At 42.2% G+C, this 13,526-nt stretch overlaps 1 protein-coding gene across 2 annotated transcripts in view; it reads left to right on the top strand.

Moving 5' to 3' along the window:
• PLOD2 (procollagen-lysine,2-oxoglutarate 5-dioxygenase 2) overlaps positions 1-13,526 on the top strand; it is a 59,793-nt gene that overhangs the window by 26,392 nt on the left and 19,875 nt on the right. For both annotated transcript variants that reach the window (XM_065674901.1, XM_065674902.1), the window contains exons 6-8: positions 396-459; positions 1,130-1,227; positions 4,506-4,607. In XM_065674901.1, coding sequence (XP_065530973.1) covers positions 396-459; positions 1,130-1,227; positions 4,506-4,607 — 264 coding nt within the window. The remainder of the gene's footprint in view (positions 1-395; positions 460-1,129; positions 1,228-4,505; positions 4,608-13,526) is intronic.

The raw sequence follows: 13,526 nt of genomic DNA on the forward strand, positions 1-13,526 counted from the left end.
TGATACTTAGATTTGGCTTTTATATATTTGAGACTATGAAACATAGTATGTTTTGTTGCTTGGCTAAGACTAGACTTGCTAATTTATTTATTTTTTAGGATGAGACACAAATTTTCTTTGGCTTATATTGCCAAATTGTAGTTTCTTTGGAGAGTTATGACGTCTATCCTTTAAGTATAGATAAATTTTTTGCATTTATAAAACTGACTGCTATACAGTTACACAACTCAGAAATACAGAAAAACTTAACAGTATAAAATTAATAATTATATCTGAGAGCTGAATATGTAGAGTAGTTTTGCCTGATTACTTGCTGCCACTGCAATGTAACTGCAACAGTACTGTAAAAAACATTGGCTTTTAGAATGCTTCAATAACTGTGAACTTTATTTCAGGAACGTTTTAACATTACTTTGGACCACAAATGTGCAATTTTCCAGACCCTAAATGGAGCTGTTGGTAAGTGTGTGATTTGCGTGTTGTGTTTTGTATTAGATGTTATTAACACCTCCTTTGCTTAACAATATTTATAATTCCCTAATCATACGCTTGTTTTAATGAAATATTTGGATGGATAAACCTGGTTACGAGATCACTTACAGGTCATTTGGGTTTAATATTAATTGCTTTCTCCCTCTGATAAAATACTTGATTTAAAAACAGGAAAAAAGTTTTCAATAACAAGTTAGCAATAAACACAAAGTTAACCACTTTTCCTTTTGCCTTTCACAAACTTAATTACAGGAGTAAGATTAGTAATGAAAATTGCATTTTAGGTGTTCTAAAATATGACATGGAATGTGGAATAATGCAGGATTTCCTTTATTCAGTTGTCATGAATTTAAACTGAAGATAGCATCTGTGCAAACTTCCTTTCTTACATTTAAACTCTAAATATGAAAAAAAGACCATACCTGAAATAACTGTGATAATAACTATGATTCCTCTATTAATATTATTTGCACAAAGTTAGTTAGCTTAAAGATCTAGTTAAAAAAAATAAACAAAAACTTCCAAATAAATAATATCGACAGTGATAACAACACCAAAGTATATTGTATCATCAAGAACTCTGAAACTGTAGCTTTTATTTATAAACTGTTATTACCATATGATCTGTGATTTGCAGATGAAGTCCTTTTGAAGTTTGAAGAAGGAAAAGTAAGAGCAAGGAATTCAGTGTACGACACATTACCAATCACTATTCATGGAAATGGTCCAACTAAAGTGAGTGACAGTTTGTTTTACTTCTGTGCAAAGATGGCAACTTTAATAGACGAATAAATAACGATGGAAGAGTCTGAAACAATGATAGCACACCACCACTGCTCATTTCCAATTGATGTCAATAAGAATTTCAAGGATAAACCCTCCCATTCTGATAGCTTTCTCCATCATGTTATTCTGCTATCACTGTATTATTCTGCATCTTGTAGGTCCCCTTTAGGTACTGGAAGGCTGCTCTAAAGTCTCCCCAGAGCCTTCTCTTGGCTGAACAAACCCAACTATCTCAGCCTGTCCCTATAGGAGAGATGCTCCAGCTTTCTGATCATGTCTGTTGCCCTCCTCTGGACTTGCTCCAACCAGTCTGTGTTCCTTTTATGTTGGGGCCCCAGAGCTGAATGCAGAACTCCACATGGGGTCTCACAAGAGTGGAATAGAGGAGAAGAATCGCTTCTCTTGACCTGCTGGTCATGCTTCTTTTGATGCAGCCTAACATATGGTTGGCTTTCTGGGCTGCAAGTGCACATTGCCAGGTCATGTTGAGCTTCTCACTGACCAACACCCCAAGTACTTTTCTGCAGGGCAGCTCTCAGTTCATTCTCCACCCAGCCTGTATTTTTGCTTGGGATTACTCCAGCCCACATGCAGGACCTTGCATTTGGCTTTATTAAAGTTCATGAGATTTGTACTGGCTCATCTCTCAAGCATGTCAAGGTCCCTTTGGATAGCATCTCTTCCCTCCAGCATGTTGACTGCACCACACAGCTTGCTGTCATCAGCAGCTTTGCTGAGGGTGTAGTCAATCCCACTGTCCATGTCATGGACAAAGATGTTGAACTGTGCTGGTCCCAGTACTGACCCCTGAGGAATGCTACTAATCGCTTGTTTCCACCCAGACATAAGGTCATTAACCACAACTCTTTGAGTGCAACCATCTAGCCAGTTTCTTATCCAGTGAGTGGTATATCTATCAGATCTTTGTCTCTCCAGTTTAGAGACAAGGATGTTGTGTTGTAACTTGATATCATGCTGAAACTCATTCTGCTCCCAAATTCATTGTAGCATGGGATATTAGAAAAGAGTAAGCCTATGTTAGCATGTTCACTGTCACAAAACATTTTTTGAACCTAGTGAAGAATGTTTATCTGGTTATTAAACAGTAATCAGAAGAATAGGTTTTTAGGGGGAGAAAAGTCTAACCAAGAGTGACAGGCTGGGGCATGAAACAGTAGCACATCTGATCCTACCACGGACCTTGGTGTGTGTTTGTATACACATATTTACAAAATGTATGTAGGCAAAAAAAAAAAAAAAGTGTAAAAACAAAGTATAATGTATATACACACCCGTGGCTGGCTTTTTGCATCTTTAGTGTCATTGATCACTGCTCGCAATACACCCATGACTCATGGACTTCGGTTTCACGGTAGAGCACCATCTGCCTTGTGAAGTAGCTGTTCTGACAGATTCTGTGCATGTGTAAGGATTCAGTGGTCTAGAGCAAATGGCACAGTTATTATATGGCAAAGAAGTGTAAAGGTGTATAATCTGTAATAGCCTCTGTTGGCTGAAGGATTGGGAATGGGTACTTCCTGACTTCTGAATACATGTTCCTTACTGTAGCTCCTTATTTTCAGAGACAAAAGTTCTTCTCACCCAGGAGAATGAAATAAAGTTTAAAACTCATTAATATCCCAGTGACTGCTGCTTCATAGGTTTTTTTGCACTGTATTTCATCTCTGGAATTAGAGAATATAATGATACCATTATCTGTTTGGCTTACAACTACTCAGTAGTGGTGAAAAGTAGGATTAGTTTCTTCCATGTTGCTGTAGTTATTTTTGCCTCAATTAAATCTTCAAGTTATCCATCATCACTGGCTTTGCTGACACTTTGCCAATGAAAAGAAAGGTACTGTATTTTATAGCTGGGCAAGCAGTTTAGGTTGGAACTCCTCATACTAGTCCATGAGTTATGCTGCATTAAGCAAAACTCCATTTCTGCATATATTCATGCTTTTAAAACAAAGAGGGAACTCTTGCTATATATATCACTTTGTCATCATGATTAAATTATTCTGTTCTAAACATAGAATTAAGAGGAAAATAGTATAATAGGATTGGGAAAAGTTTTCACTAGTTGGTAAATAAAGTAGCATTAAAGTAATTCCCAAAATTAACTCCAAGTTTTTCGTTTATAAGAACTTTCTCTTTTGTATTTACTATCTTCAATTTGCAGATTACTAAATAGCATTGGTCAGAGACATTTCTTAATGGATACTGAACTATCCCGACATGCAATATTTTTATTCTTTTCTTTTTCCTCAGGTGCAGTGGCTTTTTTGTAAAATACTTATTTTTATGGAGTTTATGAAATTAAGTTTAAGCAATTCTGTTTATAATCTGTCTAAAATGATTTTCAGTATGTGTGAGCAAGCACCCAGACTACGATAAAATGCAAATTGAGTACTGGCCTGAAATGTGTTTTCTATGCAAAACTGTACTTTATCCTTCCATTTTTTTGAGGGCAGTAGAGCAGGAATGAATAGCAGCCTTCCCTCAGACAGCCTTTCCCTAGCATAAGAGATCCTTTAACCACAGCAAATGGCAGTAGAGAGGAGTGAAGTTCTGCACAAACTTTTCTATGGAATCCAGGAGGACAGGGCAGCCCAGGCAGCCCATCAACAGAAAAAGTACATACTTTGTTCAGTGCCAAATCAAAATGTGTGAAAAAGCTAGATGCTCCTTTAAAATGTATACCCCTGGTTGGCTTCTGAAACTTGGCATGGCTTGTCAAAAATGCATCATCTGGGCATCTATCTTCTACATTTTTCTATGTGTTTGTCATATGTCTGTGTTTTGTGTAAAGTGTTGATGATTCTCAGCTTTGGGAAAAGAATTTCTCATTGAAATTATGCCTGGTGGCTTTTGAGAGCTGAATGATCTGTAGTCTGTGTCTTGGAAGTCATACAAGTGTTTAGTTAGTAGTAGTTGCAATAAATTTCTGGTTTAACTGAAGCAATAAATTTAAATGCTAGGAGAATATAGTTTTTGTTTTGTAAATAAAAGAAGAAAGTCTTCTAGCAGCTAATTTTGTATGCTTGCTTGTTGGTTTTTCTAGGGTTGTTTTGTTTTGTTTTGTTTTTTTATCATAAATTTAATAAGCCAAAACAATCAATTGCTTTTATGTATAAGAGATTCAGTGAGTAGGCCTGAACTGTTTTAATAAATCACCATGTGCATGCACCTTTAATAGATCTGAATTTTTCATTTATTTACCAGATTCACTTGAATTATTTGGGAAACTATATTCCTAATGCTTGGACACGGGAAACTGGTTGCAGTATTTGCGATTTAGACTTACTAGACCTGTCAACAGTAACGGTAAGAATAATTTTCACTAAAACAAAAACCCTTTTGAATGCGGTTGATAGGTGTATAGTGATTTCCGAGGCAAAGTGGCTTCAAGATGCAGTATTATGTTTTGCAGACTCATCAGAATATTTTTACTGCTATATGAAACTATAAAGATGGAATTTTAATGTACTGGAAATAGCAGTACTTTTAGAAATGATTTTATGCATGCACTTTGATATGGGCTTCCCCAGTATAACGGAAGATGATCCCATCCCCAAAAGCCTCCAGATCCTTACCTGTGTTCACTGGGTGTAAATGAATAACTTTTTGAATTGTGCAAGCTCTAAGTGAGTAATTAGAATTTTTGGGAGGTAGGAAAACTTTTTAGATATTTCAGATTTTCAACTGTAGACCTACAAAAAACTTGATATGCGTCATATTCATCGGTTTAACAATTTTTTTACAAATAGAAGTTAATAGTTAACTGTAACATGGCTGAAGTTACTATTTTCTAAAAGATCTACTTTTCTTCATAAGGAATGGTACAGATATCTGTATTGTATATACAGATGTATTTATATAGAACAAAATTGATGCATTTAAGATCGTATATTAGTTCAGCCTTCATAATTCTTATAGGACAAACATGCATGTACACATGGTGTGTGTATATTTGGGAACGTCGGTTCTTTGGCACTAAGCATGATGTCTTTAGTGTCTTTATGAATATTTCAGCTTGTACTCAGTAAATATTAGGCAGAGTAAATAACCATGTATAAATGTAAGGCTTGTACTTAAAAGAATACTCTCATTATTCTAAATAGGCTGTTTCTAGCAGCTGTTTCATTTCTATTCTATATTGAAGGTTTGAATGCGAACAGGTCTTAAGGTAGAGTTGAGGACAGCACAAAATGAGTGGTAGCTTACCTTTGTAATGAAAGGACAAAGCAAAAGAATTTCTGGACAGTAAGTAGCTTATGGACTAGAGCATAAATTTGAAAAGTTATTGCTGGAATTGTAATAACTTTCAAATTGTTATTTGTTTTTAATTTTGCTTTGAACATACAATATTCATATGGTGTTGTACTGAAATAATGTTTGCACTGCCAGCATAAAATTTACCTGAGGAAAACAAACTGAATTTTTCCTCATGGTGTCGGTAATTAAAACATGATTGGGGAGCAGTTAAATACTAAAGCTGGTAATAGGGAGTAACTTCAAATGATTTACTGGATAGCTTCCTATAGTTTATGTACATCTACTTGGAATGTGTGTTCCTTACAGTAATTCATTCCTTGGACTTCATGCCTCACTTCCTCTGCCATCAGAAATAACGAGACTTTTCCTTGGCCTCAGTGGAAGTGTTTACTTCAGGCGTTTTTAAGTACAAGCAGTATTTAATTTTCTGAACGTGCTTTCTGTTCAGGCCTGGATAATTCTTACTTAACAAGAAATCTTCAGTGAGAAGAGCAATACTAGCTCTGTGCCTCTAATAATTATTACCATACTGTTTAACTTTCTGCATTGATACACCCATATCTGCATTGGTACACCTCATTTGCCGAGGTACCTCCAGAGAGGAGCCTTCAACACCGGAGCGAGGGGAGACCCTGCGGACAGAAGCCTCAGTTCTGAGCGGCCCGATCCACCGAGGGAGCCTCCAGCCCTGGCCCTGGCCAGGCCTCGCCCGGGAGCCGGCGGCTCCGCTTAGGCGAGCAGGGGCTCACAGGGGGCGGTGGCACAAGGGAGCGCGCCTCCCTGTGTGGGTAGAACTCACCCCAGAGGGCGCGGCGAAGAGAGAGAGGAGCGGGGTGCCGCAGTCAGTGCAGGCAGGGAGCGCGGGCAGCGAGCAGGATGGTAAGCACTTGTGTCAGGGCCAGGGGCCAGCCTGGGAGCTCTGCTCTGGCTGCCCCGGCGGTGGCAGCGTTTGCACCAGAGCCGATGAGAGGGGAGGCTGCAGCGCAGAGCTCGGGGTGCGGAAAGTGCCTGCACCGGCCTCGTGAAGCGAGGGTGCACAACGGCAGGGCTGCGCTCGGTGCGCCCTGGTGGAGGCCCTCCTGCAGCCGAGGCTGAGCTGGAGGAGACTTGTCAGTAGGCTAAAAGATGTCAGGGAAGCTGAGGGGGAGTAGGGCAGCTTATTCCAGGCCCAAACTGTGCAGGGGCCACAAGCGTCCACCATAGCGCATACAGAAAAGAAGGAGGGTGTTAATGCAAGAAGCTGGGAGCTAGTAACAAAAAAACCCAAAGAAACAAAACCACAAAACCCCCAAAAAACCACAAAGGAGGAAGAGGACAGTTAAAGGCAAGAGGCTTACTCCAAAATCCAACATCCCAACCCAGAAACGCTTTGCAGTTCCGCGGAGGGCTAATGAGGAAGCACCCACCGCACCAAATGAACAACCAGCGGAGCTGATCACCAGCAACAGTAAAGACGATCACTACTAGTGCTTCTGCGAGAAAGTAGTGGGTCATAGTAGTGGCTGACTCTGCTTTGAAAGGCACAGAGGCACCCATCATATTTCAAAAACCATGGCAGTCAGGTGAAGATCGTGATGACTGAAAAAAGGGAAATACAACCCCTATTTTCAAGAAGGGGAAAATGGAAGACCTGGGGAATTACAGACCAGTCAGTCTCACCTGTGTTCCTGGCAAAATCTTGGAGCAGATTCTCCTGGAAGGCATGCTACGGCACATGAAAAACAACAAGGTGGTTGGTGACAGCCAGCATGGCTTCACTAAGGGGAAATCCTGCCTGACGAATTTGGTGGCCTTCTATGATGGGGCTACAGAACTGACGGATGGGGTGAAACAGTTGACGTCTTCTGCCTGGACTTGCACAAAGCGTTTGACACTGTCCCGCAAGACACCCATGTCTTTAAGTTGGAGAAACATCAATTTGATGGATGGACCACTCAGTGGATGAAGAACTGGCTGGATAGCCACATGCAAAGAGTTGTGGTAAATGGCTGTGTGTCCAGCTGGAGACCAGGAATGAGTGGTGTCCCTCGGGTTGGTGTTTGGACCAGTCTTGTTCAACATCTTTGTTGGTGACATGGACAGTGTAATTGAGTGCGCCCTCAGCAAGTTTGCCGATGACACCAAGCTGTGTCATTCGGTTGATACACTGGAGGGCAGGGATGCCATCCAGAGGGACCTCAACACGCTTGTGAAGTGGGCTGATGCCAACCTCATGAAGTTCAGTCAAGCCAAGTGCAAGGTCCTATACCTGGGTTGGGGCAATTCGAGGCACAGCTGCAAGTTGGGCAAAGAAGAGATTCAGAGCAGCCCTGCAGAGAAGGACTTGGGAGTGTTGGTCGATGAGAAAATGAACATGAGCTAGCAGTGTGCACTTGTATCCCAGAAAGCCAACCGTATCCTGGGTTGCATCAAAAGAAAGGCAACCAGCAGCAGGTCGAAGGAGGTGATCCTGCCCCTCTGCTCTCATGAGGCTTCACTTGGAGTATTGTGTTCAGTTCTGGTGTCGTCAACATAAAAAGGACATGGAACTGTTGGAACAAGTCCAGAGGAGGGCCACGAGGATGATCAGGGGACTGGAGCACCTCCCGTATGAAGATAGGCTGAGAAAGTTGGGGCTGTTGAGCCTGGAGAAGAGAAGGCTGCGTGGAGACCTCATAGCAGCCTTCCAATATCTGAAGATGGCCTACAAGAATGCCGGAGAGGGACTCTTCATTATGGACTGTAGTGATAGGACAAGGGGTAAAGGGTTAAAACTTAAACAGGTGAAGTTTAGATTGGCTATAAGGAGGAAGTTCTTTACTGTGAGAGTGGTGAGGAACTGAAACAGGTTGCCTAAGGAAGTTGTGAATACTCCATCCCTGGCGGTGTTCAAGACCAGTTTGGGCAGATCCTTGGGTGGGATGGTTTAGTGTGAGGTGTCCCTGCCCATGGCAGGGGAGTTGGAACTAGGTGATCTTAAGGTCCTTTCCAACCCTAACTATAATTTTATGATTCTATATCTTAGGGTTTTGATTTTTCTTTTCATAAGCAAATAGAGAATCAGATTAGTTGGTACCATCTATTTTTTTTTTTTTTGGCTTTGAGTCCCTTTTGTTGAATGCTGGTATAAATTGGTCCATGTCTTTATCTTAGGTGTTGCAGAGTCAGTGTTTTGGGCTGGGCTTACCTATACACCTTGACTTGAGCCAGTAGAAAACAGATAAGCTCTACTGTAGAACATGGAGCTAAAGTAATACTGCTTTGCATCATAGGCATAGGGGTATCCTTCCTTCTGTGAAGGTCAGGGGTAGGTGCATGCAAGGCAGAGATGGGTGGAAACATTGCCATGGATTATGTAGATTGGTTTGTGATGGATGAGCAGAAGAGCCCAAAGCACAACCTGCATCAGTGTGAGATGCTGGGATCATGGCTTGTGAAAAGCTAAGCATTTCACAGGGTTACCTGTGAAGGAACAGAGTGCCATGTACGCAGTCTTTTGCTCAGTCCTTGTCCTGTCTACAGAAGCAGGACACAGCTGAGGTGTGGAAATGCTCAGTAACTGTTGTCTTCTGCTAATGTCTGCAGCCCGTGCCACCCCCAAATTAGCTACCTGTCCAGGTCAAAACATGGTAATGAAAAATAAGGTGAGGAATTCATATTACCTCAATAAGTGTAAATTTTTATTACTTAAGGTGTTTCTTTTGTGGTTTTGTGTTTTTCATTGTTTTTTGTTTGGTTGTTTTTTTCCCCCTGTTTTTTGTTTGTTTGTTTGTTTGAAAAAACCCTAAATTAAATTTGACTTAATCTCCAGAGAGGCATGTCTTAAATCCTAATGCTTGTTACTGATGTGGAGGCTTTCTGGTGTGGCTGGAAAGGATGACCTTGCTCATCTTCTAGCTTCACTGGCAACTCTTGTGCCAAAAGTTCCTGGACTTTGCTCTTTGTAGTTGTACTGAGACATTGTCCTGTATTTCTTCCAAAGATTGTCATATGTTTAACTACTTCTTGTGAAAAAGTAAACTTTAAAAGGCAAATGTATGACCTTACAGAATCACAGAATCCCAAGGGTTGGAAGGGGCCTCAAAAGATCATCTAGTCCAACCCCCATTAACGAAAATGAGAAAATCTGTTGGAGAAAAATAACATCCTGGTGCAGACTGGGTATTTCTAAAGTGTTTTGGGAAGAACCAGAACTTCTGATTTCATATACTCAAAATGCTGGTTATTAAAATTGTTCACTGTGACCTAGTTTCAGATTATGCAGTGACAACTTCTTATAGTCTGGTGGACCAGGGTCTAGATTGATGAACTCTCTGCTTCAAGGAAATGCCGTGGGAGATGCATCAGAGGGCTATCCCTGCAAGGATGAAGCAGAGATGGGAGGTGCAGCAGAGAACTTTCTGCTTTGAGGAGGTGCAGTTTTGAGGAATTTTTACTCTTAATTTTTTGCATCTGTCATGCCTCTGGAGCTTGAATTGGGCTAAAGCCTGCTGAACTGTGCTAAATTGGTCTGGACAGGTCTGAATTGGTCTGAACTTGGCTGAACTGGGCAGAACTGGTCTGGTCTGGGCTAAATTGGTGTGGACAGGGCTAAAGTGAGCTGAATTGGGCTGGGTTGGACTGGGCTAAACTGGAATGGACTGTGCTAAAGTTGGCTGCGCTGGGCTAAGCTGGGCTCAACGGGCTGTGATGAGCTGTAATGGAGTGGACAGGGCTAAAGTGAGCTGGGCTGAAGTGGGGTAAAGAGTCTGAACTGAGATCAAGTGGACTGTAGTGGTGTGCAGTGGGCTAAAGTAGGGTGGTCTGGGCTAAGCTGGTCTAGGCTGGTGTAAACTAGCCTGGGCGGGGGTAAAACGGAATGGACTGTTGTGAGCTGGGCTGGATGGAGTAAGCTAAACTGGGGTGGGCAACATTGGGCTAAACTGAGCTGTACTTGATTAAAGTGGACTGGACTGGACTAAAGTGGGATGGGCTAGGCTAAACTGGGCTGGCCTTGGCTCCATTGGGCTGAAGTAGGCTGGACCTGTCTGAGCCTGGCTGGACAAGTCTAAAATGAGCTGAACTGGGCTAAACTTGTCTGGACTGGGCTAAGTGGACTGCCCTTAAGTGGGCTAGACTGAGCTGAGCTGGGCTGGGCTGATCTGAGCTGGGCTAATCTGTGCTAAACTGAGCTGTGCTGTGCTGGACTGAGCTCAACTGGGCTAAAGTGGGCTGAATTGTTCTTGTCTGGGCTTAATCGGGCTGGACTGGGGTAAAGTGGGCTGGACAGGTCTGAACTGGGCTAAAATGCACTGGACTGGGCTAAACTGTTCTTGACTGGGCTTAATTGTGCTGGAGTGGGCTAAACTGGGGTGGACTGTTCTGAATTGGGCCAAACAAGGCTTCATGGGGCTAAAGGAAGCTGGGCTGGGCTATACTGGGCTAAACTGTGCTGGAGAAGGCTAAACTGTGCTGAAGTGGGCTAAATCGGGCTGGGCTGGGCTTAGTTGAACATGGCTATACTGTATTGGTGAGGTCTGAAGAGAACAAAAGTGGTCTGAACTGGGTTAAAGTGAGCTGGGCTTTATTTGGGAAGTCTGAACTGGTCTGGACTGGGCTGAAGTGGGGTAAACTGGGTTAAACTGGTCTAAACGGGGCTAAACTAGGTTAAAGTGGTCTGGACCAGGCTAAACTGTGCTGAATTGGCTAAACTTGGCTGGGTTAAGATGGACTGGGCAGGGGTAAAAGGGGCTGGGTTGCTCTGGGAAAGGCTAAACTGGTCTGGACTGGGCTGAATTAATCCAAATTGGTCTGAAGTGGGCCAAACTGGGGTAAAATGTGTTGAACTTTGCCAGAGTGGGCTGAAGTGGGCTAAACTGGGCTGAACTGGTCTAAACTGGGCTGGACCAGGAGAAAGCTGGGCTGGACAGCTCTGAAATTGTCTAAATGGGGGTGGACATGGCTGAATTGGACTAAATTTTGCTGGGCTGGGCTGAACTGGGCTAAACTGGGTTGGGTTGGGCTGAACTGGGCTAAAGTGGGCTTAAATCGGCTAAACAGGTTTAGGCTGGGCTGGGCTGAGCTAAAGCGGTCTGAATTGTGCTAAACCTGGCCTAAGTGTTCTAAACTTGTCTTGGCTGGGCTGTAATCTGGGCTGAACTGGGTTAAATTGGGCCTGGGATAGGCTGGACCAGGCTAAACTCGGGCTGGACTGAGCTGGCCTAAAGTGTGCTATGTTGGGCTGGGAAGGGGTAAACTGGGCTGAAGTGTACTGTGCTGGGCTGCATTGGGCTAAACCGGGCTGGAGTAGTCTAATTTGGGCTTAACTGTGCTAAAGTGATCTAGAGAGATGTGAATTGGTCTAAACTAGGCTGAAGTGGTGTAAACTGTGCGGGGTCTGTGCTTAACTGGGCTGAAGTGGGCTAAAGTGGGCTGAAGAGGGTTAAGCTGCACTGTTTTTTTAGTGTAGAGCCAAGTGGTTCACATTTTGGTGTACTGAGGGAGTGATACTAATCCCTGATTTTCCGTATAACCTTTGCAGATCCAGCCAGAGCTTGCTTTTCTTTGTCCTAGAGAATAAGGGGAAAATGGCTTAGAATTATAGAAATACGCAAAATAAATTATTGCAGCAGTTTTAGTATTGGTAGCACATATGCATGTTCAGCTCAGTAAGCCCGATTGCTTGTGCTGCTTTTCTCATTACGCAAAATCAGTGGTACCAGTTACCATGACACCAGCCTCACTGGAATGGTTGCCAGAGAATATTGCAGTTGCTTTTTTTTTCAAGACACATCAGTGTACTTGTCTTTATCAGATATTTTGAAGGTTTTGGGCTGTCTGCATGAGTACATATTAGGTTCGCAAATGAAGTTGTGAATCGGAGGTAGTGAGGGTAAACAGTGGTGCCTAGTGTTTCTGATCTGGTGCACTTGCCAGTATGTTTCTGGATTTCCGATGTAGACAGTGACACTGTGAAATCTCAACAAGCACTGATGGTTTATCCGGACACTTTTCAAGTGGCTGTTGGCTTGCTGGAGGAAAGCTAACTTGCAGCCTTTTATACTCATATTTCTCTCTGAGCTTTGTAGTGAGCTAGACATTTATACTAAGTGTTTCAGAAGTGGAATTTTTTTTTGTTCAAGCAGTGCATTTCTTTTTGTAGGAGTGAAGCCTTTGAAGGTTAAATTTCTTTGGCATAATGTAATACTGTTAAGAATAAACAGAAGTGCTGTCTAGATTTGTTTTAATGGTCATGATCCTTATATCAAGCACATAAAAACCGTGAATTAATACCACTTTTCAAAACATGTGTATTCACATTAAAATAAAGTGGATAAAATTTCAGTTTCCTTGGGTGCAAAGAAAGAAGCCCTAGTTAATTCATCAAAGGTCTTGATTAAAATCAGTGAGACGGGAAGTTACTCAGAGACCGCTCCTAACGGTCAGGGGGAAATAATGAATGTAAGTGTATAGAAAGGTATTGTGGTCTTTGGTTTAAAGTACAGATGCATCATAGAATGGTTCAGGTTGGAAGGGATCTTACAGAACATCTAGTTTCAACCTTCCTGCCATGGACGGGGACACCTCCCACAACATCAGATTGCTCAGAGCCCCTTCCACCCTGGCCTTGAACACTGCTGGGGATGGGGCAGCCACAGCTGCTCTGGGCAACCTGTGCCAGTGTCTCACCACACTCATAGTAAGGAACTTCTTCCTTATATCTAATCTAAATCTAGTTTCTTCCAGTTTAAAGCCATTCCTCCTTGTCCTATCCCTACATGTCTGAGTAAAAATTCCTTTTCCAGCTTGCATCTAGGCCCCCATGGTCTCCCTGGAGCCTTCTCTTCTCCAGGTTGAACAACAAAATACTTTGTGGTATTTATCCTCAAACTATTTTTAAAAATGTGGTCTTAGATATATATGTTACATTTTCAAGAAAATATAGGAATACTTTAAAAAAATTAATCTGTCGTGCAGTTCTAGGCATATTTACGTGAATACATTTTTTTG

Source organism: Lathamus discolor, chromosome 3 (assembly GCF_037157495.1).
Source record: "Lathamus discolor isolate bLatDis1 chromosome 3, bLatDis1.hap1, whole genome shotgun sequence".
Taxonomy (NCBI): domain Eukaryota; kingdom Metazoa; phylum Chordata; class Aves; order Psittaciformes; family Psittacidae; genus Lathamus; species Lathamus discolor.